Source organism: Coptis chinensis, chromosome 8 (genome assembly GCF_015680905.1).
Source record: "Coptis chinensis isolate HL-2020 chromosome 8, ASM1568090v1, whole genome shotgun sequence".
NCBI lineage: Eukaryota > Viridiplantae > Streptophyta > Magnoliopsida > Ranunculales > Ranunculaceae > Coptis > Coptis chinensis.
The window spans coordinates 15,358,513-15,386,358 of NC_141463.1; the positions used below are offsets into that span (position 1 = coordinate 15,358,513).

A 27,846-nucleotide genomic window follows, 5' to 3' on the forward strand; every position below is an offset into this window, starting at 1 on the left:
TCTGATTCGAAAATTTGCCGCTAAATCATCATAAATCTAAAAAAACTATTATACAAGCTAGATCGAGTTTAAGATAATTATATTTGAAAATTATGGATTAATATCATAAACCACAAACTAAAGAAGCTATCTCAATTTGATCCCTTAGTTTCCAAGTATTTATGCACCATAATCGCTGCTCATTAACTTATTTCAGTTTCTTTTCAATAAAAATATATTCTGATTCGAAAATTTGTGTAAGACATTTTGTAAAAACCTTTTCAACACACAAAATATTTAATAGATCCCTGGCGTATACCCGGGTCCAAAATCTAGTCTTTACACTATATAATAGCCGGGTTTCCAAGAATCCTCCCCAATAGAATAGGCAAATCAAAATCTCTTTTTTTTCATTATTTAGTCATTCTTCCTTCACTAGTTTGAAATTATCAAACAACTTAAAAAATATTTACAAAATAAACCCCCTACTCTTGACCTACATATCTTCCCATCCAACAATCAAAAATAGAATTATAATGACATGTGTTTCTTCCAACCGGTGCATACGCATACTTGTTTGAATTAATGCTTTTGGATACAATTTGAATCGTTATATTGGGGAGGCGGCTTGATCTCAACTTTCAAAGATACCGATCATAAAAAACCAAACATAAGTTAGCGATTTGGCTTCCACTCTGCAGTGACCAAAAGATTAAGTTGTTAGATCATCAATTCATCATCGCATTCATTTTGCCCAAAGAAGTCAAATGGCTCTATGGAATAGGTGTGGGTAATGAAGTCAAACAAAAATTCTCTCTCCCACTCTCCTCCCTTTTTCCCATTTTTTCTCTCTAATTCTATATTTCTATATCCTTTTTAATTTTAACTAGCATTTTGCGCACTCTCAATGAGCGTAAAATTAACCATGAGCTGTTAATACGTACATAGATTACGTGTATACCTATACTTTTCTTACCGAACTAATCAATTCAAATTCAAAAAGAGGAGAATAGTGTACAATCTAAACAAAGACAATATATAGTGCGTCCAAAATAAAAATAAAAATATAACTATCTATATAATAGTGGGAAACGATTTTTTATTGTTATCAGGCAAAAGGACTTGTGTAGTTGTGTGATTAGAGATGAAAAAATAGGCGGTGGAAGAGTTCAGAATTTGTAGTTGGGTTTGTCGATCCAAATTTAGCAATGGCAGTTTCCAATTCAATTAGCAAAGCCCATAAACCTCCTAAGCAAAACAAGTCCATAAAACCTTCCATAAATTTTAGGCGAATGTAAAACAAAAAAATAACCGCGCCCTAAACCCGTCAACCAATGAATGAGGTTATGAGTGATAAATGGTGGAGTAGTATATGAAAAGTTTGGAATCCCAATAATAGTGCACGTGTGTCCCTACGAAGTGCAAGTGAAAAAAAGAGGGCACATTTGGTAATTATGAATGTGAATTAAGAGTAGTTTGATAAAGATAAACAGCGATTCTCCAACATGTACGAAAGTTGCTATTTGAGTTTTATTTTTTGGGCCCACTACAATAAATAATCATTAACGTATTAAATGACACATTTCTTTGTTAGACATAACAATTTATGTATTATATTTTGTCTTGTCTTGGTTGATGTAATTAGATAAGAGCAACAGGGACAAATTAGGAAACGAAAAAATTCAATTTATGGAAACAGAACTGTTACGCGGGGGGTTCTTTTTATCAGAGAGTGACTCTCAAGGACAAAAATGCCGAAAAAGTAACTCTCAAATATATCTTTTTTTTTCGTAACTTAAAAAGACATGGTAGATGAAAGTTCAAATATACCCTTGACGCGAAATAAAAAACGGATCGGATAGATGAAATGTCAAGTATACCCCTTCCGCGAAATAATTAACGGCCCGACTCAGGCGAAACGACCTAGTGTATTTAGTATGAACATTGACTGTTCATACATGAACATTGAATGTTCATAGTCTTTAGGTATGAACATTGATTGGGTATGAACATTCGATGTTCATAATGAACATTCAATATTTAGAGTCCTTGGGTATGAATATTGATTGGGTATGAACATTCAATATCCATAGTCCTTAGTCCTTTGGATATGAACATTTAATGTTCATAGTCTTTAGGTATAAACATTGATTGGGTATGAACATTCGATGTTTATAGTCGTCCTTTGAGTATGAACATTCAATGTTCATAATCCTTTAGGTATGAACATTCTTGATATGAACATTCAATGTTCATACATCAATATATTATATAATGTACATTCACCTATTTGGATATAAACAATTATTGTTCATACATCAGCAGAAGGTATGAACACTCATTGTTCATAATAAAATGACATAAAAGGTAAAATTGGAAAATATTTATTTTAAATCCGGGACATTTGTCCTTGAAGGTTATTTTCACAAAAGAGTATAACTAGCATTTAAAAAAAGTAAAATGGCCGGGCCAACTTATTTTGTCCTTGAGAGTTACTAAATTTGAAATTGTGGGTTCGTGAGTTACTAATTGTTAGAATTTGTCCTTGTGAGTTACTCACCAAAAACCGTGTCCTCTAGACTTTATTTTCTCCAAAATTGGGTTTTATGCCCAATTTATTGTTTCTTTATAGGTGAAAGATAACAAAATAGTTGAAGACTGAAGACGGATCACATCAGTAAATATTATGATCACCTCCTTCTCATATAACTTCGGCAGGAAATAAGTTGAAACTTTCTGCATTTTCTTCTGTACAACTATAACTCCAAGTCCAAACCTCCTCACCCATCTCATCAAATTTCCTCAACCATCTCATCAAACTTCTATTTGGTTCTACTAATCTACCACAATGCCTTCAGCAACTCTCCTTTATAAAACCCCATTAGTTGGTTTTCTAAGACAGAAGCAACTTGAATTAGTTCCTATTAAGTCAATAGTTTCCCAAACCCATGGTTTCTTCCAAGTATTGCTTCGCATTATGTTTTACTATAGCATTAGCATTATCAAGCATCAACACGAGTTATGCCGCTCGCCATCTGTTGGACACCTCCGCGCCTCCACCAGCACTGACACTGCCCATTATTCCTCCTCCTCCTAAGGCAACAATGCCTCCATTGCCTGCACTTCCAACACCTCTCCCAAAGGCAACAATGCCTCCAATGCCTGCACTGCCAACACCTCTCCCAAAGGCAACAATGCCACCATTGCCTGCAATCCCAACACCTCTCCCAAAAGCAACAATGCCTCCATTGCCTGCAAGACCTCTCCCAAAGGCAACAACGCCTCCATCGCCAGCAATTCCAACACCTCTCCCAACGGTAACAATGCCTCCATTACCAGTAATTCCAACATTGCCTCCAACGCCAAAAGCTCAGATACCTCCTCTGCCCACTGTCCCAACTCTACCAAAGCAGACGATGCCCCCCCTGCCAAGCACACCAAATCCTTCCTTGCCTAAGCCCACACTACCTCCACTCCTACCAAGTACACCAATTCCTTCCTTGCCTAAACCGACCCTACCTTCTACTGCACCTACTGTGCCTAAAGCGAATTTACCACCTCTACCAACCTTTCCCACCACCATACCTAAAATCCCTTCCATCCCAACTACAATCCCTGTCTTGGCTCCACCCCCTTCTGCCAGTAGCCCTTGAGCTGGTATTATTTCATCTATATTTCAATGCATATTTAGGTCATACTGGGGTGTATGCTCTTTACAGTTTGTTCTTCATGGGTGCAGATATTATTTATCTTCAGTTAGCAGTAAAAATGAATCATTCATTAGACACAAAAGGAGCAGAGGATGGCTCGAGTGTACTGCGTTTGTAGAGTGTGTATTGGTCAATGTACTATGGTTCATCTTATTGTCATTACATTGACCACTGACCATGTGCATTCCTCACGAATTCTATGTGTTCCATACCTGTTTGTAATTTTTCCCTGAATTTGGTTTACAAGTGAAAACTTTATCATATTTTTTTTTATAACAAATAAATCTATCATACTCTATACCTTAGTCACAAATAAGTCTGCTCTATCTAAATGCAACGCATGACCTCGCACAAGCAATTCGTTGAGGAAGATGTGAACCATCTCTTTACAACTCAACTTGTTTGCATAAATGATACTTGATCAGAACATTCCTCTAAATATTAAAAACTAAAACAACAGTAAAGAAATACTACCCCAAGGACCATGACCAAGTGAATAAAAAACTACAATAGTTTAAAAGCAACATATACTTCCCAAGGACAAAGGTATAAGACATAAATACCAGCAACCTAGAAGATCCAGAAAGGCTGAACATTAAATTGTGTACTATACATAGTGATTTTTATAACAAATAACGCTATTATATTTTATACCTTAGTCACGTGTAAACGATAAGTCCGCTCTATCTACATGTAACTCGTGACCTCGCACAAACAATTCATTGAGGAAGATGTGAACCATCTCTTTACAACTCAACTTCTTTGTATAAACGATACTTGATCAGAACATTCCTCTAAATATTAAAAACTAAAACAACAGTAACGTAATACTACCCCAAGGACCATGACCAAGTGAATCAAACACTACAATAGTTTAAAAGTAACACATACTTCCCAAGAACGAAAATCTAAGACACATACCAGCAAACTAGAAGATCCAGAAATGTTGAACATTAAATTCTCTATTATCCGTAGTGTTTTATATTTTTAATGTACAGATGAACTAAAAATTGGTACCTTACACTGTAGAACATTTGCAGAGTACATACAAATTAAAACCCTGCCGAAATGCCATCTACCACCTTCTACACATTCCCATCCACAATGTACACCATTCAAATCCACATTCTTTGTCCACAATCTAACTATTGCAATACCGTCTTCATGTCCAAGACTGTGACATAAGGTGTAGAAGATACTCCTGTTAGAATAACATGCTGGACATATTTGTTGTGTTTGTCTCCTGGGTATCCACATGAGGACCTCTAAAAAAGCATAATCGAACCGTGTATAAGAGAACAAACAACAGCTATACCTGAAACTCCAACGAAATACCAATTGGTTGATATGTCAAATGCCGATGGTGAATAGAGAGGTAGAGTTGAAGTAGAACTAAAACAAGGAAGACTGGATATGATGTAACTCTTTCAACAACAAATCCATCGGGAAAACATAACGAATACTCTTTTCCTAGAAGATGCAAGCATCAAACCTTGGCTCATAAAAGCAAACCTGGCTATTGTAAGACTGGCGAGCACAACCAGCAATCCAAGACCACGCTTTCTTGTCTACATCATAAAGAAGACCCTTCCCTTGGTTCCATGATGTAAAGCAAATCAAGTTGTCCTGTCCAAAGCACTCAAACCTTTCTGCTGATAACCTCAGTAATGCTCTAAAATACTTTGGTGGCATTCTAGTTACCTCCAGCCAAGCAATCTTTGCATGATCCAACTCCCAAATTCTCATACTCTGGAGAGTACTATACAGACCAATCCTTCCAACTAAAAACAAACGCTTTTGTGTGCCAGCAACCAGATACCCGTCTAACAAAGACCTGGGGAACTTAGCTGGAATGTGTTCCCAGTAACCTGTGTCCAGCCGGTACATCATTAGTCCAAGAGGTGAAAGGGTCTCAAGATACAACCTGGAGTCACAAAATGCCATCTTCGAGGAGCAGAGATTAACTGCAGGCATAATTTGATGAAGAGACCAAATGTTGCTCTTTGAATCGTAAACTTCAGTGGGTAATGTCTTGTCACCACAAATATCACTAGTAGCTATTACTTTAAAAGATCTATCCATTCTATCGACAACCATGATCAATTGTCTTTGCTGATTATAATGCATACTAGGCAATGTCCTCCAAGCCTGAGTAAGTGGATTACATACCAACGTCTTAAAAGTCAGTCCATCTAAACCAGAGAAACAGACAAGTCCCCCGGACGAACCAACTAACCAAAACACCCAATGTGGCAGGAAAGTAAATGGTATCTTATACCATGTTTTTAAAGGCAAACTAAACACTGAACACTGCAAAACCAATGAATTCTTCGAAAATGTAAGAAGACAAGGACCGTGAGACGGTACTTGTGAATGAAACTTAAGAAAACTATTATCCTGCAATATCGAATTCCATCGTTTACATACAGACCTCAACCGAAATATCATAAAAGGCGGAATCCTAGCTAAGACTTCATTCAACAAATCTTCCGGTAACATTGCCCAAATGTTATCTTCCATTTGTACATCCATATGAATCGCTTTCCCAAACGTACTGGCCGTCTCTTCATCAAACCCACGAGGCTTCGTTTTCACTCTAGAAGGACTAGTGTTTCTACTAGAAGGACTAGTATTCCTCGAACCAGGTCGACTTGAAGGACTAGTGTTTCTAGATCCAGGTCTACTCATTGGTCTCACTTGTTCTTCACTTGTTATTACAAATCCTAATTCCACATTTCCATCCATTTCTCACTAGCCCAAACCCTCAAAAACCAATAAATTCTTCTATAATCACAAAACCCCAATCACAAACTACAAGTTTCATATCAAAGAACCTAACTTTTTCACCAAGGAACAAAACCCCCAACTCAATTTCTCTTCACTGTACCTAATCGAACCCGAATTTGATCAATTTCTAATAAATTTGATTCATAAAACCCTGATTTCATAATTCTATCTTAAGATATATGATGAATACAGTTATATTAATTGTAAATACAAGAATTGAAATTGAAACAAAACTAACAGACCTGAGAACAAATTGAAGTTTTGAGGCTTTGACTATTTCTTGGTAGATTTCAAGTAGAAAGTTTTGATGGAAGAAAGTGAATATAATAAGACAAAGACTAATTTATTTTTTTATGTTTTTATTTCTTTTTTATAAGTTGTGTTTCAGATTTTTTTTGTCGTTAGTGTTGTTTGCACTTTGTACTGCTGCTTAAAGTTTTAACACCAAATTTTATTACATGTCATCAAAATTTTTAGACTAGGCTCGAGTCAGTAACCACATTGTAGTTCCATTTCTATCAACTACAAGGAACAGGGATAGTGTATGTAACCATGTATTATAACAATGCTTAAAAAAGAAACATCTCTATTCAAGAACAAAAGGCTCCGATCTTCTAAAGATGATTCTCTTAGGGGAGGCTGTAAGTTTCTTGGGTTGATTTAATGAAACAGGTCAGGGGTCTGCCTTAACCCCCAAACTTATTTTTAAATAAATTATCAGGGACAAATTACTCATATCAAGCTCACAACAACATCACACAAATCTCCCCATGAATAATCAGGGATAAAGTTCCATACACAATTCCACATACATAACATTTAGGTTCTAGTATGAGTGTATGACAATTGACATCCACTTAAATGTTTTCACAGCACAATGCTCAACCAGCAAATGTCCTGATTATATAATGGGCTTCAAACTTCAGGGTCATGAATGACGAAAATCTCAATGTACATATGATTGCATCCCTCTTTCGTTCCATTTCCTCTAGCCAGGAGTGATACTCGTAGAGATCGCGAAACTAGGCAATTGGGGCTGCATTCTTCTTGAAGATGGCATAAGCATCACTGTATATTGCTACCAAGTTTGCCAGCACAGCGAGTACGATCATGAATATGGCTAAGATTTTGTCCTTGTTTGTTGCTATCCCATGACGGTCCCTGAAATGACCATGATTGACCATGATAAGTACGAATTTCTTTAAAGAAATCATTAAGGCAATTGACGCACATTTTTTTATTTTTCAAGCATGAGATACCAGATAAAAACAGAAACAAAGGCGGAAAACAGCAGTCATCAATTCACCAACCATTTCAGGGAGACATGTTCATAGAACCGACATTTCTGAGGATGAACCTCAAAAAACTACAGGCTCTACTTGGTATCAAAAAGGTTTAAACTGTAAACAAAACAAGGACACGTCCACTTCTAGGACAATGGTTGTCCACAAACTCTACTATTAAACAAAGATATTGTGTAGTTTATTTTTCTGAGAATGTGGGCACAGGACTACTCGTGGTTAATTAAGGGGTCATACCAAATAGTGCAGAGTTCGAAATGAAGTGCCTTAAGGGCAAGACGTGTCTACTTCTACAAAAATGGAGGGGAAAAATAATGCCAGGACTTGAATTACCACAATGAGTAAACATAAATTGTTCATGTTTCTGCAAAGTAAATTACCCCAAAAATACAGCACACTTAACCAAATGGTCATGAAATTGAGGAACTCACTTGATCGTTATGGCAGCAGGAAAGATGAAACCAATGCAAACTCCAGCTGTTGCTCCAGTGAACTGGAAAACATCCCAGATGCTGGGGATAAAATTTGCACCCAGGAAAACAATAGAAAGGAGTCCTATGGTGATTAATGCAAATCTCCCATTACTTGATACCAAAGGCCTTGATGATGGAAAGAGGAGGCCATCCAAGTTTAGCCGCAGAGCAAAGAAGATGATGGGAAAGACAAGCATGAGGTGGGCAGCATAGCTAATACGAACAACATCATTCAGAAGTGAGCTATACGGAATGCCGAGGTTAGTGTCAAAGTTCGCAAGCACATCACTGAGGGTTAAATCACCAAACAGGAGGTATGCAAAGAAGCTTGTTGCAATGTACACGGTTGAGCACAACGCAAGTGAGGCCCGCACAACTGATTGTATCTGCGAAGAGTCCTCAAGTTCATTGGTTATTGTATGCACTGCCAAGCAAAGGAACACGCTATCAGGAATTGCATTTCGTTTCTGTTCATAGTCCATCTAAATTGAACAAGTTGCTTATACATATCTTCTCCCATTGGGGAATAGGCAGATATTATCACTCCCTCCACATATGTCAAGAGAAGATTTCCTTTAAAAAACATACATTTACCAAGATTGTGCCATCACCACTATCTATCTATATAAAGTTAACCTTTTCTTGAATAAATATTTTCAGATTGCATACCATTAAAGTGGCATATGTATGCCGTCACAAGAACAGGAACTGCTGTGAAGAGTTTCCAGAGCCCTGTCATATCAGTAACATCGGGAAACCATCTCGGCATTGCTATGCTTCCATTTATTAATTTCACAACCGTGATTCCCACAGTGATAACAACAAACACAACCGCAAGCCCTACTGATAATGCAGATGTATATCTCAATGAATCTGCAAAGACAGAAAATTAGTGAGTTTTTCGTATAAAAAGTGTAGCCTTACAAAGTTACAAGCTATGAAAACACTTAACAAAGTAAAAGAATCAGGCTGTTTAAAACCTATATAAGACAACCATTATACTTTTAGCCATTAAATAAATGTGGTAAAGAAAAGGTATGGAAGCTCAAACAAATCTCTCCTTTCTCAAGCATATTGTAATAACATGTTTCTCCTTTAGAGTTGCAATATATCTCATACAATTACATAAGAGTATAAGACTATAAGAAGTCATACAAGACATAACATTAGCAACCTGTTTTCACGAGCGTAGTGCAAGCACTGAGGTGATCTAAGAGACTAAGATCCTAGTACAGAATGAATCCCCAAAGGTAAGATAGCTTGGTTTTACAATGACCTAGCTTTCATAATTGAGCCAGTATCCCTACTATATACTAGGTCATAATTATCTAATAAGAATTAGAAATAGCTAATATGAATCCATGAACAAACCAAATAGTATTTGACTAAGCTTACCTATGCGCTTAAAGCATGCCAATGGAGCAAAAACAAGAAGAGTCGTGACCAGCACCACAAAGAAACGTCCATTCCAGATATGTTCTCCAAACCATCCTTCCAATATTCCATAGTGGTGAATTCCACTTGAAGTTGTTCCAGAAAGTACGTCGCCTAAACATTAAACCAGTTAGTCTTACTTTCTGTTCATTTGTGATGGGTCAAAATTGTTGACTATGTAAATTAGCCTTTTAGTTTTCTTCAAGTAAAAGGATTGAGGAACAATACCAGAATGATAAATTAGAGTAGTGGTATGAAATAAATAGATAAGATATGAAATATACCAAGGATAATCATGTACACAATAAGTGTACCAATATTATTGACAACAACAAAAGTCTGCAACAACATCCTCCCAGTAACTCCAAAAGCATCACCCATAACACCACCATAAGACCTTGACTTCCCTGCCCTGCTAAACCTTAGCAACAACTCAATAGAAGCCTCTGTAAAGAACATCATGAAAATGACCAAAACAATCCCAGGGACAAGGCCCAGAACTTTCATTGTGGCAGGTAAAGCCATAATTCCAGAACCAACGATGGTAGTTGATAAGTTAAAAACTGCCCCAGTGAAAGAAGCTCCATTGAACTCATCATACTCATTAGCATCGTCTAGTTTTTTTGGTAGTAATGGTGCTTTCTCGTTTATTATCTGTTTGTTTTTTCGCGAACTTTTTCGTGTCATTTCCGTACGTGTGTTTCTGGTTCAACACTTGATTTCCTCAAACCATATATGCTAATAAAAATAAATATTTTTTCTTTTTTCTATTTTTGGAAGACCAAAATTTTAACAAATGAAGATGGAAGTTATCTAGAATGGGAAAGAATATTAATCAGTTTTTATTTTTTTAAAGAATGGAGAGGGAGATTAGTGAAGAAGGCTATTTTGGTCTTAAATCTTAATTACTTATGGACATGGATTTGAACGACACATCATTTAGTGTCGCCGCGTGGAGACAGAAAGAGACGTTTATTTCGTTGTATGACCACACGTTTTTCTTTTTCTTTTCTCTGCTTTATTTGTCTTTTTGTTCTTTTTTATGTACACGTGTTGGCTTGTAGTTAGCATGGGATGGGACGTTGGTAGGCTTGGTAGGTGTGGCCGTGTGACTGGATAGGCTACGTCGGTTTTCTTTGTTTTTGTTTTCTTGACTGCTAGACAGATGCCCCGTAATGTTTGATTTGCATGTAAGTAATTTTCCATGTGTGCAATCATAAATAAAATAGCGATTGCACACCCGAATGGAAGCCAAATTAGTCCAATGAATTGGAAGTAATGGTATATTTTCGTTCGAGCTTTATAATACAATTTGTAAAGGTGTGATGTGATATTCCTTTACAAACAGTCTCTGGGGGACTGGTATGGATGGATGGGTGAGACCGAGTTCGGCTTTGAGAATTAACCGCCACGATCTTACTCTGGGTTCTTGGGGTCAGAGTAGAATCAGGTCTGGCGTAGTTCATAGGAGAGGTATTTATAGAGATTGAAAGTGTATCCTAACCCTCCACGTGTAAAGGATGTCACCAACGTGGGGTGTGGATCATGGAGCACGCGAGAAATATATCTACATAGGTCTGGCCGTGATGATGAGGAGTGGCGATCACGGGTAGCTTCAACTGCGGCGTGACCGATGGTGACGATCGATGATGAGTGCAAGTACACCTTCAGTCATGATTGCTTATGGATAGGGGGTCTGTGTCACTGCCTGGCGTAGTTCGCATGATGTTGCGATCTGTCCTATGGCGCGATGTTGGCTCATGGATGCGACCTGAGACCATAGGTCGGTGTATTAGTTCCACCATGTTAAGCGCGTGCTGGATAGAGAATATCACTCCCCCGCGACCCCTCCCCGGTGGGTTGTGATAACGACCTGGCCGAGAAGAACGGCACGGCACGCTGCATTATGTGATAGGTGGGAATCCGCCACAATCAATGTAGAAACGACTAGTGTTAACCGCGTGAGCTAGTTGGTGCGATCGTGTGGACGCGTGTGCGCGTGATCCGATCTGGCGATTCTGCAGAAGAAAACGTGGCGCACCGTTTTTTCGGGATGTGAAAAGACAAGACAGTTGTTTGGAAGTCGTGGGCGGCTAGGGCTAGGGTGTAATCATAATGCCTTGGAAACTGGAGGGGCGGTTGTTCAAAAATTTTACTTGCTTGACTGAGACTTCATTTGGCTGCTTCGTCTGGTAGAGAGAACTTCATTAGCGCATCAATCTTCAGGTTAGTTCTCTGCCATTTTTGAACCCGTTTCCCTTGTTTGGTGCTAAGCTTCTGTGCTAGAGTTGTTAGGGTACTCTGTTAGATACTAGTAGCTAGATTTGTTAAGCTTAAAGGAGAAAGATGTCGGATTCCGATGACACTCGTTCGAACGAGGTTCGTGAAGTTTCCCTCGGTTGGGAACATTGGTCTGATTTGTTCATGGCTTTGATTCTGTCCATGGATTTTGCTTCTGAGATGTCTTCTCGTTATATGTTAAGCTGGTATGATAATGCGCAGGAACGCGACATGTAAGTGTTTGATCTTTTTGGACGAAAGGGGACCGTGCCCCTGCGAGTTCGTGGGTCATGTTGCTCACTGGGAGCGTTCTTCTTTGGTTAACCCTAGGAGTATCGGTCCTCGTCTAGTGAGGATCAAAGAGGCTATGAGCATGTAAGCTCCTGAGAACGTCCTGCTCGTATGAGAGTTTGTTTTAGCCGCTGAGGGCGTAATGCTCCTGAGAGCGTTCTCGCTTAGTTGATCCTAGAAGTATAGGTCCCCAACTTAGCGAGACTCGGAGAGGCGATAAGCCTGTAAGCTCCTGAGAGCGTCCTGCTCGCATGAGAGCGTGTTTAGCCCCTCGGTATGCTACGCTCCCGAAGCGTTCTGTTCGAAGAGTTGATCCTAGAAGTATAGGTCCTCAACCGAAAGCGAGACTCGGAGAGGCGATAAGCTTTGAAGCCCCGAGGCGTCCCGCTTTCGCATGAGAGCGTGTTTAGCCTCTGAGGGCGTGGTGCTCCCGGAGAGCCGTTCTCGGAGGAAGTATAGGTCCTCAACTTAGCGAGACTTCGAGGCGATAAGCCCGTAAGCTCCCCGAGAGCGCCCCGCCGCATGAGGCGTGTTTACCCTCGAGGCGTGGTGCTCCCGAGAGCGTTCTCTCGCCGAAGCCGATCCTAGAAGTATAGGTCCTCAACTTAGCGAGACTTCGAGAGGCGATAAGCCCAGTAAGCTCCCCGAGAGCGTCCCCGCCGCATGAGGCGTGTTTAGCCTCTCGAGGGCGTGGTGCTCTGAGCGTTCTCCGAGAATGATCCTAGAAGTATAGGTCCTCAACTTAGCGGACTCGGAGAGGCGATAAGCACAGAAGCTCTGAGCGTCCCGCCGCTCGCATGAGGCGTGTTTAGCCCCCGAGGGCGTTACGCTGAGCCGCTTAGCCGTTCGTATGAGGCGTGTCTAGCCCGGTGCGTTCCGGAAGCGTTCGCCTGAGTTGATCCTAGAAGTATAGGTCCTTAACTGAAGCGAGACTTCGAGAGGCGATAAGCCCAATAAGCTCCCCGAGCGTCCCGCCGCGTGAGGCGTGTTTAGCCTCTCGGCGTGGTGCTCTCGGTAGCGTTCTCGGCCGAGCTGATCCTAGAAGTATAGGTCCTCAACTTAGCGAGACTTCGAGAGGCGATAAGCCCGTAAAGCTCCCCGAGAGCGCCCCGCCGCATGAGGCGTGTTTAGCCTCGGGCGTGGTGCTCTCGGCGTTCCGTTCTCGGCCGAGCCGATCCTAAGTATAGGTCCTCAACTTAGCGAGACTTCGGAGAGGCGATAAGCCTGTAAGCTCCCCGAGAGCGGCCCCGCTCGCATGAGGCGTGTTTAGCCTCGAGGGCGTGGTGCTCCCCGGTAGGCGTTCTCATTGAGCCGATCCTAGAAGTATAGGTCCTCAACTTAGCGGACTTCGGAGAGGCGATAAGCTGTAAGCTCCCCGAGAGGCCCCGCCGCATGAGCGTGTTTAGCCTCTGAGGGCGTGGTGCTCCCCGAGGCGTTCGGCCGAGTGATCCTAGAAGTATAGGTCCTCAACTTAGCGAGACTTCGAGAGGCGATAAGCCCTGTAAGCTCCCCGAGGCGTCCCGCCGCCATGAGGCGTGTTTAGCCTCCTCGGGCGTGGTGCTCCCCGGTAGAGCGTTTCGGCGAGCTGATCCTAGAAGTATAGGTCCTCAACTTAGCGGGACTTCGGAGAGCGATAAGCCCTGTAAGCTCCTCGAGGCGTCCCGCTTTCGCATGAGGCGTGTTTAGCCCCGAGGGCGTTACGCTCCCCGAGAGCGCTCGCCAGATGAGAGAGCGTGTCTAGCCCCGAGGCTGCGTTCCCCGGGCGCTTCGCCGAAGTTAATCCTAGAAGTATAGGTCCTCAACCGAGACTTCGGAGAGAGGCGATAAGCCCGTAAGCTCCCCGAGGCGTCCCGCTGCATGAGAGCGTGTTTAGCCTCGAGGGAATTGCTCCGAAGCGTTCTCCGGCCGATCCTAGAAGTATAGGTCCTCAACTTAGCGAGACTTCGGAGAGGCGATAAGCCCATAAGCTCAGAGCCGCGTCCCGCCGCATGAAGCGTGTTTAGCCTCCTAGGGCGTGGTGGTGCTCTGAGCGTTCTCGAGAGCTGATCCTAGAAGTATAGGTCCTCAACTTAGCGAGACTTCGGAGGCGATAAGCCTGTAAGCTCCTCGAGGCGTCCCCGCTTTCGCATGAGAGCGTGTTTAGCCTCTGAGGGCGTGGTGCTCCCCGAGCCGTTCTCACCGAGTATCCTAGAAGTATAGGTCCTCAACTTAGCGGGACTTCGGAGAGGCGATAAGCTTAAAGCTCCCCGGCGCCCCCCGCCGCATGAGGCGTGTTTAGCCTCGGGCGTGGTGCTCGGAGAGCGTTCTCGGCCGAGCTGATCCTAGAAGTATAGGTCCTCAACTTAGCGGGACTTCGGAGAGGCGATAAGCCTGTAAAGCTCCTCGAGCCGTCCCGCTTCGCATGAGAGGCGTGTTTAGCCTCTCGAGTAGTGCTCCCGAAGCGTTCTCGGCCGAGCCGATCCTAGAAGTATAGGTCCTCAACTTAGCGAGACTTCGAGAGGCGATAAGCCCGTAAGCTCTCGAGGCGTCTGCCGCATGAGGCGTGTTTCGTATGGAGCTTGGCTTTGGTGAGAGGTATGGTTTGGAGATGTGAGTAGATCCGCCATTTATGATAACAATCTTGAGGTTCTTTCATATGAACTTTGTAGTGCCTGGGAACAGGAATTACAATGCGTAATACAACTATTGGTAAAATTGCTTTAGCAAGTATGTGTTCCATGGTCGTGGCGGCAACTTTCCTTCTTGGGTTTTAATCCAATACACGCCCGTTACTAACGACGCGCGTTCACTATGTGCGGCCTTCCCACGTTGGTGCTAGCTTAAGCGTCATCTTGAGTTTTCTTCAAAATGAGATCCCCCTTGAAAAGACCGTGGATGTACTCGTTGTTTGTAAGATCTCTTGAGGATCTGTTGGTAAATTTTGCCACCCCGATGGCTGCTTCGGTCGCGTCGTTCCTCGAGGAGGTCGATCTCTCGAGCTAGAACCGAAGTCATCATTAAGGCCCGATTCGACAAGTTTAGATCCGGTTGTCGTGATTGTCAACTTCGGTGGGGATGGCGGCTTCGTGCCATAACACGGGAAAATGGTGACTTCGCCCGGTGCTTGAGCGAAGCCAGAAGTCGCGATGAGCCCATAGTATGTTCTCCAGCTGATTTGGCCACTGGCTCTTGTTCTTTTCAATTTTCTTCTTCAAATTCTCCAGAATGGCTTTGTTGCTGGCCTCTGCTTGTCCATTGCTTTGAGCATACTGTGGTGTAGAGAATGCATGAACGATCTTCCATTTGGCCAGAAACTCTTTGACTGTTTTTCCCTTGAACTGGGAGCCATTGTCCATCACCAGTGTATGTGGTAAGCCAAACCGGGTGATGATATGAGTCCAAATGAAATTTCTGACGTGTGATTCTTTGACGTGTGCTAATGGAATTGCTTCAACCCACTTAGTGAAGTAGTGCAGGGCAACAAGGACGGCGGCGGAAGCCGGTGCTCTTCGAGGGGACGAATGGTCCCATAATGTCCATGCCCCACATGTGGAACGGCGAGGGCTCGCGATGTTAATCAATTCGCTGGCCGGTCAGTATGATGTTGTGACCAAATGTTTGGCATTTGACACACTTGAGGACATACGCTTTAGCATCAATCTGCATAATGAGGCCGAAGTACCCTTGGGAGATCGCTTTGTGGGCTAATGATCGACCTCGGCATGGTTGCCGCGACTCTCCTTCGCCGTGAATTTCAGCAAAATTAGCCGCCTTGCTCGGGCGATACATCTCAGATGAGGTCCCCCTGCGGATTTGCGGAATAATCTGCCGTTCACCAAACAATAGCTACGTGCTTGGTGTGGAACCTTCTTGGCTTTGGTGCGCTCATCTGGGAGTGTGCCGTACTGGATGTACTGTATAATAGGCTGCATCCAGGTTTGACTCGTCTGATCTTCAGAGAGTGGGAACAGGTCGCTAATTGTCAAGACTTGGTCCGCTTGGTAAGCTGGTCGATCGACTACTTCGATAATCAGTTGTCTAGGGGCACAATTCGGTGTCTGAGTGGCTAAGTATGCCAAGCTATCTGCGTGACGGTTCTCGTCACGCAAAAAATGGTGTATCGTCGCTCTGCTAAATGACGGAAGCAAATTGTTAACAACTTGAAGGTATTTGGAGAGGTTACCTTCGCTGGTAGTGTACTCTTTTGCAACCTGGCGAACGACCAGTTGCGAGTCACTAAAGATTTGGATCTCCTTTACTCCGAAATTTGGATCGCCGATGCTCATTCCCATTATTATTAGTGCCATCGACTGCTTCATTGTTGGGCGTTCGCGAAGTCTATACTGAACCTTCTCTACCATAGCTCCCTCGGGGAGACTAAAACGATTCCCATACCATTTGCCTCCGGGTTCTTTGGAACCATCGGCGTAGAGACCAAACCGTTTGCATGCTCGCTTTCTTGGAATGCGACCTCGTTTTGACCTCCCAATTAGGGTCGCCGACCGAAAATCTGCTAGGAAGTCTGCAACGACCTGACCCTTCTGCGATATGCGCGGGACGAAGTCCATGTGGTGCTCGCCCAGCTCTTCGGCCCATATTGCCATCCTAGTAGTCTTGTTTTCTTTGTGAAGAATCCTCTTCAAAGGGAGATCGCTAAGTACTTTGATTGGATGAGCCTGGAAATACGGTCGGAATTTTCTTGCCGAGTATAACAAAGCAAGGACCGCTCTTTCTATGTAAGAGTAGTTCTTCTCGGCTGGAGTGAGTGTCTTGCTTGCTTGTGAAGTAGATCGGTTTTCTGAATTGTTATTTTCCCTCCTTGAATAGGACCCGAACCGATGGCCGAAATCGGATACCGCCAGATAGAGCCCCAGAGTTTCTCCGTCTGTTGGTTTAGCTAGGACGGGAGGTGTTGTGAGGTACTCCTTAAGGGTGGCGAATGCTTGGTGGCATTGATCGTTCCATGAGAATTGCTCGCCTTTCTTTAGTATCTGTAGGAACGGTCGGCACTTATCGGATGCTCTTGATATGAACCGGTTGAGTGCCGCAACCATGCCTGACAACTTCTGTATCTGTTTCTTTGTTTGCGGGTCGGGCATGTCTAAGAACGCCCGAATCTGATCTGGATTCGCTTCGATACCTCGTTGCGAGACCTGATATCCGGAAATTTTTCCGGAGGACGCTCGAAAAGACACTTCTCCGGGTTCGACTTCATTCGGTTCGTCAGAATGCGGAGAACGCTTTGCTCGAGGTGAGTAAGGTGGTCGCTGCTTTCTTTGCTTTTGACAACCATATCGTCGATGTAGACCTCCATGGTGTCCCCTAACATGTCCCGAACATGTTAGTTACTAGTCACGATAGGTCGCCCTGCGTTCTTTAGTCCGAGCGGAGAACGTTGTAACAATAAATTCCTTGCTTTCGGTGATGAACGATGTCTTCTCGATCTTCTTCACTAGTGGTATCCGATTGTACCCACTATCGCTGGCGTCCATGAATGATAACAGCTCGTGTCCGCAGGTCTGGTCAACAAGTTGGTCGATTCTGGGCAGTGGGAAGCTGTCCTTTGGAGTTTCTTGGTTGACGTTGGTGAAGTCGACGCACAGGCGGACTGTACCATTCTTCTTTGGAGCGGCCACTATGTTTTGCGACCCACTCGGGTAGTCAACCTTCATGGATGAACCCTACTTGTTTGAGCTTATCAACCTCATCGTTGACCGCTTTTGAAAGCGTAGAGACAATCTTCTAGGTCATTTGTCCGAACCGGTTTGGCACCGGGGTTGACGTTTAACCCGGTGGCATGCAACACTAGGGGTCTATACCGTGCACATCGATATATACACCAAGCGAACACATCTTTATTCATGGACGAGAAAATTTACAAGATGAGCTTTAAGCGTGGGGTCGAGGTTAGCCCGGCGTGAAGACGAGTTTAAGTCGTCTTACGTTCCCGTGTTCACTTGCTTTTTTTTCTGGAGCCGGTGCTTGGTCTTGTGCGTTTTGAGCGTTCTCTGGAGGATTACTCTTTGCGGACTTCGGTTGGTTGGTTCACCTAAGCTGGAGTAGCCGGAGGAACTGGAACGTCCACTGTGGTCACGACAACAGGGTCAGAAGTAACTGCTGTTGTTGTGACAACAAGAACTGGGGTAGTTCCCTGCCATTCTTCTGGTTGGAGGGGAGGTGGTGGTGGTATCACGAGACTTTGCTTGTTCGTGATGCTTTCCAATGGGGCGACCTCCAGGATTTGTACTGTTGGTACGCCTGCTGCTTTGGTAGTGGTCGAGATCGGGGCTGGTGAGTGGAAACTCTTGTTGGAGCCCCCAGCGTTCTGTTTTGTTGCGCTAGCTCTCACCTCAGCCACTAAATCTTTGGCCATTGTATAGCTGGTAGGCTCGTTGCTGACGGAGATGGGAGGTTCCGTGGTCTTGTTTGCTGCGATGATCTGGTTACAATGATGGGCCTCGAGCTGGTTGCTTCGAAGTTCCATCATTCCCCTTGGGCCAGGAAAACGGATGACTTGATGCAATGTAGATGGTACTGCCTGCATCTGGTGTATCCACCGTCGTCCTAGAATGGCGTTATAGGACGACTTGGTATCTAGGACGCTGAAGCGCGTGTTGAAGCTGACCTTGTCTTCCCGGGAACCCACTGAGACTGGGAGGATGATGTCTCCTATTGGATCGGCCCTGAGCCGTTGAATCCAAAGAGGGGTGCAATGGGGTCTATGAAGACCGACTTTGGTAAGTTCATCTCTTGGATCGTGTGGTAGAACAAAATATCGCAAGAGCTGCCGGGGTCGATCAAAACTTCTGACGTCCCGGGCCACTGATTTTGACGTGGACCACGAGTGCGTCGTTATGCGGGAGGCAGACCTTGTTGAGGTCGGCCTCTGAGAAGGTGATGTCTCATGTTCTACGCCTTGAGCTGCATGGCGCGGGTGCGGCTTGTGAAGAGAAGTTGTACACTTCATGGAGGGCACCGACGCGCCTTCTTTTTTCGTGTGAACTTGAGACGGAATCGTCCTGTAGTGTGATCATGTGGATGGTTCTGTCGTACTCGCGCCCTCTTGATGGTTGGCGGCGATCTTGACGGACGCGTTCTCTGGAACGTCCTCGGCTGTGAGGGCGGCTTTGAGGCCTCAGAACGCTCCTTCGGGGTGGGGACCTGCTGCGTATTCGGCGGGCCATCAGTTTGTGGCGCAGGTCGCCGTCCGGTATATTGGTGTACTGCTTGATGTGCCCAGCTTCGACCAGATCCTGCAAATAATGTTTGAGCCCCCAGCATACGTCGGTCTCGTGGCAATTGGCGCGGTGAAAAGCGCAGTAGGGCTGGTCTGGGCGATCTGTTGGCTGCCTTATCTCTGGTCGGTAGAATGCAGCTCGCTTGATCTTTTCTAGTATGTAACTAGGAGATCTGGTGAGCACGGCGAATTCCCGATCATTTCTTGGTTTGGGTCTGGAGGGTTGCCCTTGTTGTCGGGGTCGTTTCCTAGAGGATGATGCTACTTCGTAAACCTCTCCCTCTTCTGTTTCTTCTTCTTCTTCTCGTTTCTGCTTTAGCAAAGCCTCTTGCAGCTTGATGTATTTATCCACTTTCGAAGCGCATTTCGGCCAACGTTTCGGGTTGGTCTTTCAAAGAGCGACTGGTTAGGTCGGTGTTCTGCGGGTGCGGCAAAGCGGTTGAAAGCCAAAGCCAACTGCGGCAAATGATTCCTTGAGGCCGCTTTCCATGTCCAAGAGTTACGCTTTTGAACCGGCTTAAGAAGGAGTCAGTAGGTTTCCTCCTTGCCTGCCCGGCGAAATGGAAGAGTGAATTGAGATCACCCTTCTTTAAGCGTGCGTTTTGGTAATGCATCTTGGCTCGCCAAACAGTCGGTAAGCTGTTCAAAGCTTCTTATGGAGTCTGGCTCGAGGGAGAAGAACCAATCGAGTGGGCCGTCCTTTAAGCTTGCTGGAAAGAGCCTGCATCGGAGATGGTCGAACTCTGGCGCGCTGTAGAGTGCAAGGCTTTGAGCATATCGTGCTATATCTTTGGCTGGGCATGTCGCGACCATCATCATCTGATGGGAACCGTGGTTGGACAAAGTCTGGAGGGGAGACCTTGTGAAGTACTTCAGCAGCAAATGGAGATGCGCGATAGGTTTTCAACATTTTCTGCACTATCTGGGTGGAATCTTTCTTGACCGCATTCTTGTCGAGCCTTTGGTTTAGCTCGGTGATCCGGCCGACGACGCTGATGACGTCGTCTTCTGCGGTGCCAGCTAGTGGGCTCTGTGTATCAACTTGTGCACGTAATGTGACGTTTTCTTGCCTGAGTTGGGCAATTTGTTCATTCATTGTTCCTAGCTGGCTTGCCAAAGTGTGGAATTGAGCTTCGAGGCTTGCCATGCTTCGTGGGCTTGAGAATCTTTTGTTTTGATTTTTGGCTACTGATTGTAAAGTGGTTTGGTTTCTCAAGTAATCGAGACCACAGACGGCGCCAATGTAAAGGTGTGATGTGATATTCCCTTACAAACAGTCTCTGGGGGACTGGTATGGATGGATGGGTGAGACCGAGTTCGGCTTTGAGAGCGAACTGCCTACGTATCTTACTCTGGGTTCTTGGGGTCAGAGTAGAATCAGGTCTGGCGTAGTTCATAGGAGAGGTATTTATAGAGATTGAAAGTGTATCCTAACCCTCCACGTGTAAAGGATGTCACCAACGTGGGGTGTGGATCATGGGAGCACGTGAGAAATATCTACATAGGTCTGCTGTGATGATGAGGAGTGGCAGTCTGGGCAAGTAGCTTGCGGCCGTGACCAGTGACTGACAGTCAGGATGAGTGCAAGTACACCTTCAGTCATGATTGCTTATGGATAGGGGGTCTGTGTCACTGCCTGGCGTAGTTCGCATGATGTTGCGATCTGTCCTGTGGCGCGATGTTGGCTCATGGATGCGACCTGAGACCATAGGTCGGTGTATTAGTTCCACCATGTTAAGCGCGTGCTGGATAGAGAATATCACTCCCCTACACAATTGTTGGTGTTTGGTCGATTTTCATCAAAGGACATTCCCTGGGCAAGTTTGAGTGATACCTTGAGTGTAGTTGTGAAGTTGTAGTTGCTCTCCATCTCCACATCCACCTGTTTCAGTCGGCTGAACTTTGGACTTTTGATTTGAGTTTTGGGTTTTGATTAGGTTTATCCACTTTCATACATGTGCCTTGTGCGATTGTATTTTCTCTTGGAATCATTGCAGCAATCTCACTCAAGTAGTGTAATACTATCAAGATTCAAAAATCGTCTTTAGTACATGAAAATTTATAAGGTGATGCACTAACTTTTCGCATGGGACATATAATTACCTTCCGTTCCACATTACACTACACGTGTCCATATAACAGGTTGTTCTCTTTTAGGTCATCCAACACCATCAGACCGTACTCAACGACCCAACACCCAGGTCGTCCGAAGCATTAATTACAGTCATTTATGGAAGGATATCAACTAGCACAATTTTGGAGCTCAATCAACGCCACAATCAAGAAAGCATTAACTTTGTAACAGCATATTAATGGCAAATCATCAAAATAGCACACAAGGTGGATCTACAATTCATAACGGTCCAAGCACACATCTATAAATAGAGAGAGATAAACCACGTAAGGCTTGATCCAAGTTTAGCCCGAGAAACTTGATATGTAGGCAACTCTTATCCCAAGAAGAGTGCAGTTATTCCCTATTACCCAAATCATCAGTTCGTTGTCTAATTAACACCAACATCTACATTGGCGCCGTCTGTCGGTTCGTTTTCTTAAGAAAAGAATAACCACTCTTTTCTCAAGCCCACGAAGCTGGTCAGAAAAACCAGAATGGATACCACACTACAAGCGTTGACAGATCAGATGAAGACGCTACAAGAAGCCTTCATAACCTTACAACAAGAGAACTAAACAATGCGAGAGCAGGCCACCTCCAACAACAACAACGACACTCCAGATGCAGTGGAGAACAATGCCGTCACAGCCCTCACCACCACCACAAACAAAAGACTAGAGGACTTCGAGCAAAGATTGGAAAAGACGAATGACAAAGCTAGCGCACTTCAGCTCGCTCAGAAGATCCTTCAGACGTACAACGCATCACCATTCACAACTCAAATCAAGGAAAAGTAGCCTCCAGTAGAGTTCATTCAACCAAGGTTCCCATTATACGACAGTAGCTCATGCCCAGGCCAACACATAGCTCGTTTCAGCTAAATCCTTACAGCACCTCAGAGTATGACTACCTAAAGTGCAAACTCTTTCCAGCCAGCTTGAAGGACAGAGCAATAGACTGGTTCTACAAACTCCCTCCCGACTCCATCAACAACTTCCACAAGCTGGCCAAAACATCCGCAGTAGAATTTGTCCACAATAGGAATAAGCAAGCCGACCTAGACTCGCTCTTCCAGCTCAAACAAGTGCATGGCGAGACCATATGTGTGTTCTTAGGACGTTTCAAGAATGGCCTCCTCTCGCTAGAAGAAGGACTCACCGACAACTTTGCAACTTCTGCGTTCACAAACGCCCTATTAGACGACTCTGACCTAGTAGGGTCCCTCCAACGCAACAAACCAGAGACCTTAGACGACATGTACCACAGAGTCGACAAGTACATTAAGTACGAAGAATGGCTAACCCAGCGCAAAGGAAAAGAATTCCTCGCAGTAAGCAACGAGCGAGGATCCAAAGAGAGCACTCAATACTCATGCAATAACAACAACAACAACAAGAGATCCAGCTCCACTAAGCCTTAATACACAAAGAGGGAATTCTCCAGCTTTTCTAAGACGCCATCCCAAATCCTGAAGAAGATATATACAACACCATATTTCAAGCCCAACATCAATAAGGTGATCGCAATCCCAGAACGTCCATACTGCCATTTTCACAAGCTCCACCACCATGACACCAATGAATGTTAGAGCCTCAAGCACTACCTCCAAAACCTAGTCGAGGAGGGCAAATTGAAAGAGTTCCTACCAGAGAGCGACCTGAGGCACAAGCTAGACGCCAAGCGCTACAGAAGCAGAAGCCGCAGCAACGAACGACCTACCAACAATAGAAACAGCAGCAGGAGCAATGCACCCCAACGATCTAAATCTCCAAGTCGGTCGAGGCACAACAGAAACAACACTCCTCCTCCGATGATGATGAGAAGAAAGTAATCAATATGATTACGAGACCTCTCAAACGACGAAACCTCAGGTCAGGAAAAGCACAGAAGAGTAGGAGAAATTCAAAAAATTTACCACCTCTCACACAAAGCCGAGATGATCAATCCCACCGACCCTAAGACAACAATAACAATTTCATTCACAGAAGAGGACCTAAACAAGGTGTGCCTACCTCACAATGATGCCCTGGTAGTGCACATAAAAATAAACGGCTGGACAGTCAAAAGAGTCATCATCGACCCAGGCAACTCGTGCGACATACTTTTCTATCAAACTTACAAGAACATGCACCTACCAGACTCGGTGATGATAGAGTCAAATGCACCGCTCTATGGATTCAATGGAGATCGCACAGATGTCATCGAGACGTTATTCTACCAGTCTCCATCGGCGAAAAGGAGGACATGGTCAAAATGTCAACACACTTTAGTGTAATCGATGTCAAGTCGTCCTATACTGCCATTCTAGGATGCAAATTGATCCACAAGATTCAAGCAATTCCATCAACCCTACACCAAGTCATGCGATTTCCCAGACCCCGAGGCATCATGGAGCTCATAAGCAACCAACTCAAAGCTCACAGATGCAATCAGGTCAGCACAACGACCTCACCCAAGCCTCAGGTCGTCGAGGATAAAGACGTCCCAAAGAATCAAGATCCTCAAACATCCAGCCCTCCAACAACTGCAACAGACAAGCTAAAGGGAAAACAAGCTCAAATATAACCAGGAAAAAACGTTAATTTGGGTACAACTGATGACCCAAAATTTGTTTATGTAGGGGCTGACTTAGACCCCAAGCTCAATGAGCAACTTGTCAAATTTCTATCTCTCAATAAAGATATTTTTGCTTGGTCGTACATCGATATGCCAGAAATCGACCCTCAGGTCGCTTGCGACAAGTTAAATGTAGATCCAGCAGTCAAGCCTATCAAACAACGACCTAGGAAACTAGCACTCAAATTTCAAAAAGCCATCAACGAAGAGATAGAGAAGCTAAAAAATGTTGGATTCATCAAAGAAGTCGAGTACCCGACCTGGCTGGCCAATATTATAGTCGTTCCAAAGAAGAATGGTCAAGTACAACTTTGCATAGACTTCACCAACGTCAACAAGCACTGCCCAAAGGTCAGTTTCCCCCTACCAAGGATCGACATACTTGTAGATCAAACATGCGGCCATGAGCTCTTGTTATTTATGGACGCATACAGTGGATACAATTAAATACCTGTAAAGACTCAAATTCTCGTTAAGGGTATTTTTGTAAATTTCATATCAAATCTAGGGTCATTTATGTAAATTGGTCGTCGGGTTTATATTTCAAACGTACGTAACTTAATGAAACTTACCTCAGACTTCTAAGCCACGTTAGGTAAGCAAATCTTAGGAGAATTTTTTTTCAAAATGTCGATTAGCGGCTTTTCTGCATCGAAGCTGGCACGAGTTAACAACTTACACGCATGAGTGGGTTATTGTTATAGCCTACGGTGAGATAGAATATAGGAGATTAAATTTAGCGGGATGGGCCGGAAAAATAATTACGACGCGATGTCAAATGAGTTAGTGGTTAGGAGTGTATTAGGACCTTAAGCCTAATTGGGCTTGGGCCTTAATATATCGGCCCAAACAAAAAAAAACCAAAAATCGCACCCAATTTCTTCTTCTTCCCCAATTTCGCACCTCTTAAACCTAGGAGAGAGAAACCCCAAATTGCCCAAATCCAATCGATTCAAACCAAAAATTTAAACACCCAAACCTTAGAAACCGTGAATTCGAGTGTGGAGACGCAAAAACTTTTGGAATTTCGTCGGATCACAGAGAAAGGTGAGTGTGATTCCGTCTCAATTAGATAATTAGATTTAAATTCCGATGGAATTGGATATATTGATGAAAACTAAGTGAATTGGGGGGTGTATTGATATAATTAATTGTATTGGGGAGGTATTGATTGTAACTGATTGTATTGGGGGTGTTGAAGGTCGGCAGTAGCAGTTTGGAAGAGCTGGAGTGGAGTGAAATAGAGGTGGAGCCGAAAACTAAGGAGGGATCTTGCTGACTCGGTAAGAATTATCTATATTCACTTTATTTTAGAGAAGTTATGTTAGTTTAAACTTGTTTAGGATTTGATTGAGTAATGCACGATTGATAAGGAACACGACGAAGAATTGTTGTTAGATTTAATATGAATCGGGGGTGTGGAATTGGTTGTAGTTGAAATTTGGACTTGGATTGGGATTTTATTACAAATGGAAATTTGTGTGGGATGGGAGGAGAGTGAATATGAAGCATCCGGGGGTTAAGTTACTAATAAAATATATGTAAGAACTGAAATGGCACAGAGTCGACCGGCTGGCAAAGACCTTCTTTGGACGGGTGTTCTCAGAACGGTTTGTGGTGGCCTATAGCAGTCTAGAACAAAACTTTTGGTAACTAGAAGGGTAGTACGTTAATAATTACATTAGTGGTTAATATAATCAATCTTTGTAATTATTTCTTTCGACTTATGTTGAAAGGAAATATTAGTTGTCTTCTTCGGGTTCTAATAGATTTATGATTGGGCTTATATGATTTTTATAGGAGTTGGATTTGGTTAAGTGGACTTGATTCGGTTAAGTGGGCTTGAGGAGAACGGAGCTTGCTAAGGTAGGAACCTACATACCAATATATAGTCTGCTTATTTTCATGCATGATTTGAATCGTTTAAATTGTAAATAGATAGTTTGTGTATCAACCATGCATGTATATATGATAGTCATGTTTTGCACTGTATTTCCTCGCTATAAACTATATATATATATATATATATATATATATATATATATATATATATAGCTTTCGTGTGAAATGGCTTTTTTTTTAAAAAAAATCGGGGTAGCGGATTTGGTTTCTTGGTTAAAAGAGCAAAAACTGGTTTTGGGAAGGGTTCTCGTCTATGGGACGATATCACGGTTCATATTCAATCTCAGAAGAGGAGTCATGGTAGGTACGTATTCATGCCACCAATACTATCATAAAAACAAATATCAAAATAAAACTTGTACGTAATTTAATATAAAGTTATAATACTAAAAATTTAAAACTTACTTGTAAAAGAGGGGTAAACCTACCACATTGACCATCCGCAACATTAGCTGTGACTCGACACGCTTGATCCAACGCGTAAATCAAAGCTCCAAACATAGCATCACCCCAATCATACTGATCCATGTATTCTAACCAAACCAAACACTCTGTCCAACCTAATATCAGTGAACTATCACCCGTGGGAAAGAAACACTGCGTGATTAAGTAAAAATAGAATGCTCGTAAATATCTCTCCCGATCTATACCCATCGGGCACCAACCTTTGTCACTCTCTTTCATCTTCCCCATGAACTCATTCACAAAAAATGAGGGTTTGATACCCCCTTTAGCCCAATGCTCCGGCCTTATATTCGGCCAACATTGTTGTGCATACTCAAAAGTCGAGAATCGACCTTCTCCAAACGTAACGACCTTTCCCCTTCCTACACTCATTCCCGTGAGCATAGTAACATCCATTGGAGTGATGCCTATCTCGTCTTGTGGAAAGTGTGAGTTGTGTCCCACCACCGCTCAATCAAAACGTATATTAAACCACGGTCAGCATTTTGATAACCACATCGAAACAATGGCCCAAACAGAGATTGTGAAATTTCATTTTTTATGCTTTCAAAACAAGCATTATCTTCTACCAATTGTTCACGGATGCCCCATGCCCCAACAATACCCCAAACATTTATTCAAAACACTTTATTAAAATTAAAGAAAATACAAATTATGATGTTAAAGAAATCAAATTTAACAATCAAATACTTACCATATTTACATGATGAGAGATGTGAGTTTTCAGGTTTCTAGCCAATGTAGCATGTGTTAGTGAATCGACTGGGTCCGGAAATTGAATTACTTGAGGGTTTTGCAAACTATACCCTTCGTTTTCTTCATCGACGTTTAGCACTGACGTCGACTCTTGTGTCAATCTAGTAACTAATTTTTGACCAAAAAATCGTTTACCCTTGTTACTCATTTTGCGTAGCACCTGCAATTCAATCAACAATATCCTCTTTATAATTTCAATTTAAACAAAACCCACAATTTTAAACTAACATTCTAATATCAATTCCAACATTCTAATTCAACATTAAACTAATCAAAATAACTCACAATTAACAACACCGCAATCTCATATAGAGCAATAGTATCGCAGAACATTCAACATTCAATTCAATTCAATTATAACATTCAAACATTCAATTCAATTAACATTCAAACATTCAATTCAATTAACATTCAAATTCAAACATTCAATTCAATTAACATTCAATTAACATTCAAACATTTAATTCAATTAACATTCAATTAACCCTCAATTCAATTAACATTCAAACTATTTCTAAAA

The 27,846-nt window shown here is 43.1% G+C and overlaps 3 protein-coding genes across 4 annotated transcripts; 1 reads left to right on the forward strand and 2 right to left on the reverse strand.

The window, feature by feature from the left end:
* The first annotated feature begins 2,879 nt into the window (after window positions 1-2,879).
* On the forward strand, window positions 2,880-6,774 carry LOC147480164 (uncharacterized). Its single transcript, XM_086575368.1, has 2 exons — window positions 2,880-3,636; window positions 3,719-6,774. The coding sequence occupies exon 1, from the start codon at window positions 2,928-2,930 to the stop codon at window positions 3,630-3,632; it is 705 nt and encodes a 234-aa protein (XP_086431494.1). The 5' UTR covers window positions 2,880-2,927; the 3' UTR covers window positions 3,633-3,636; window positions 3,719-6,774.
* Window positions 4,634-6,434, reverse strand: LOC147480165 (Galactose oxidase/kelch repeat superfamily protein). Of its 2 annotated transcripts, none has more exons than XR_015203486.1 (2): window positions 5,005-6,434; window positions 4,634-4,863 (listed from the first exon to the last, which is right to left on the reverse strand). XR_015203486.1 is itself a non-coding variant. In XM_086575366.1 (2 exons), the coding sequence occupies exons 1-2, from the start codon at window positions 6,432-6,434 to the stop codon at window positions 4,999-5,001; spliced, it is 1,239 nt and encodes a 412-aa protein (XP_086431492.1). In that variant the 3' UTR covers window positions 4,634-4,998. The 2 variants fall into 2 exon arrangements, 1 of the variants encoding a protein (XP_086431492.1); XM_086575366.1 differs by having other exon boundaries at window positions 4,634-5,004; window positions 5,202-6,434.
* A 456-nt stretch (window positions 6,775-7,230) lies between the features above and the next one.
* On the reverse strand, window positions 7,231-10,560 carry LOC147480166 (amino acid transporter AVT6A-like). The gene is made up of 5 exons (XM_086575365.1): window positions 9,969-10,560; window positions 9,646-9,798; window positions 8,920-9,123; window positions 8,209-8,674; window positions 7,231-7,637 (listed from the first exon to the last, which is right to left on the reverse strand). Exons 1-5 carry the CDS (start codon window positions 10,369-10,371, stop codon window positions 7,499-7,501), a joined length of 1,365 nt encoding a protein of 454 aa, XP_086431491.1. The 5' UTR covers window positions 10,372-10,560; the 3' UTR covers window positions 7,231-7,498.
* Between the last annotated feature and the right edge of the window lie 17,286 nt (window positions 10,561-27,846).

Bases quoted from the DNA above. Each gene is read 5' to 3' on its own strand.
- LOC147480166 (XM_086575365.1), bottom strand. From the start codon at position 10,371: ATGACACGAAAAAGTTCGCGAAAAAACAAACAGATAATAAACGAGAAA. The intron at 9,124-9,645 runs GTAAGCTTAGTC...CTGTCTTTGCAG, and splicing joins GGCATGCTTTAAGCGCATAG to ATTCATTGAGATATACATCT. The intron at 8,675-8,919 runs GTATGCAATCTG...TTTGCTTGGCAG, and splicing joins ATACATATGCCACTTTAATG to TGCATACAATAACCAATGAA.
- LOC147480164 (XM_086575368.1), top strand. From the start codon at position 2,928: ATGGTTTCTTCCAAGTATTGCTTCGCATTATGTTTTACTATAGCATTA.
- LOC147480165 (XM_086575366.1), bottom strand. From the start codon at position 6,434: ATGGATGGAAATGTGGAATTAGGATTTGTAATAACAAGTGAAGAACAA.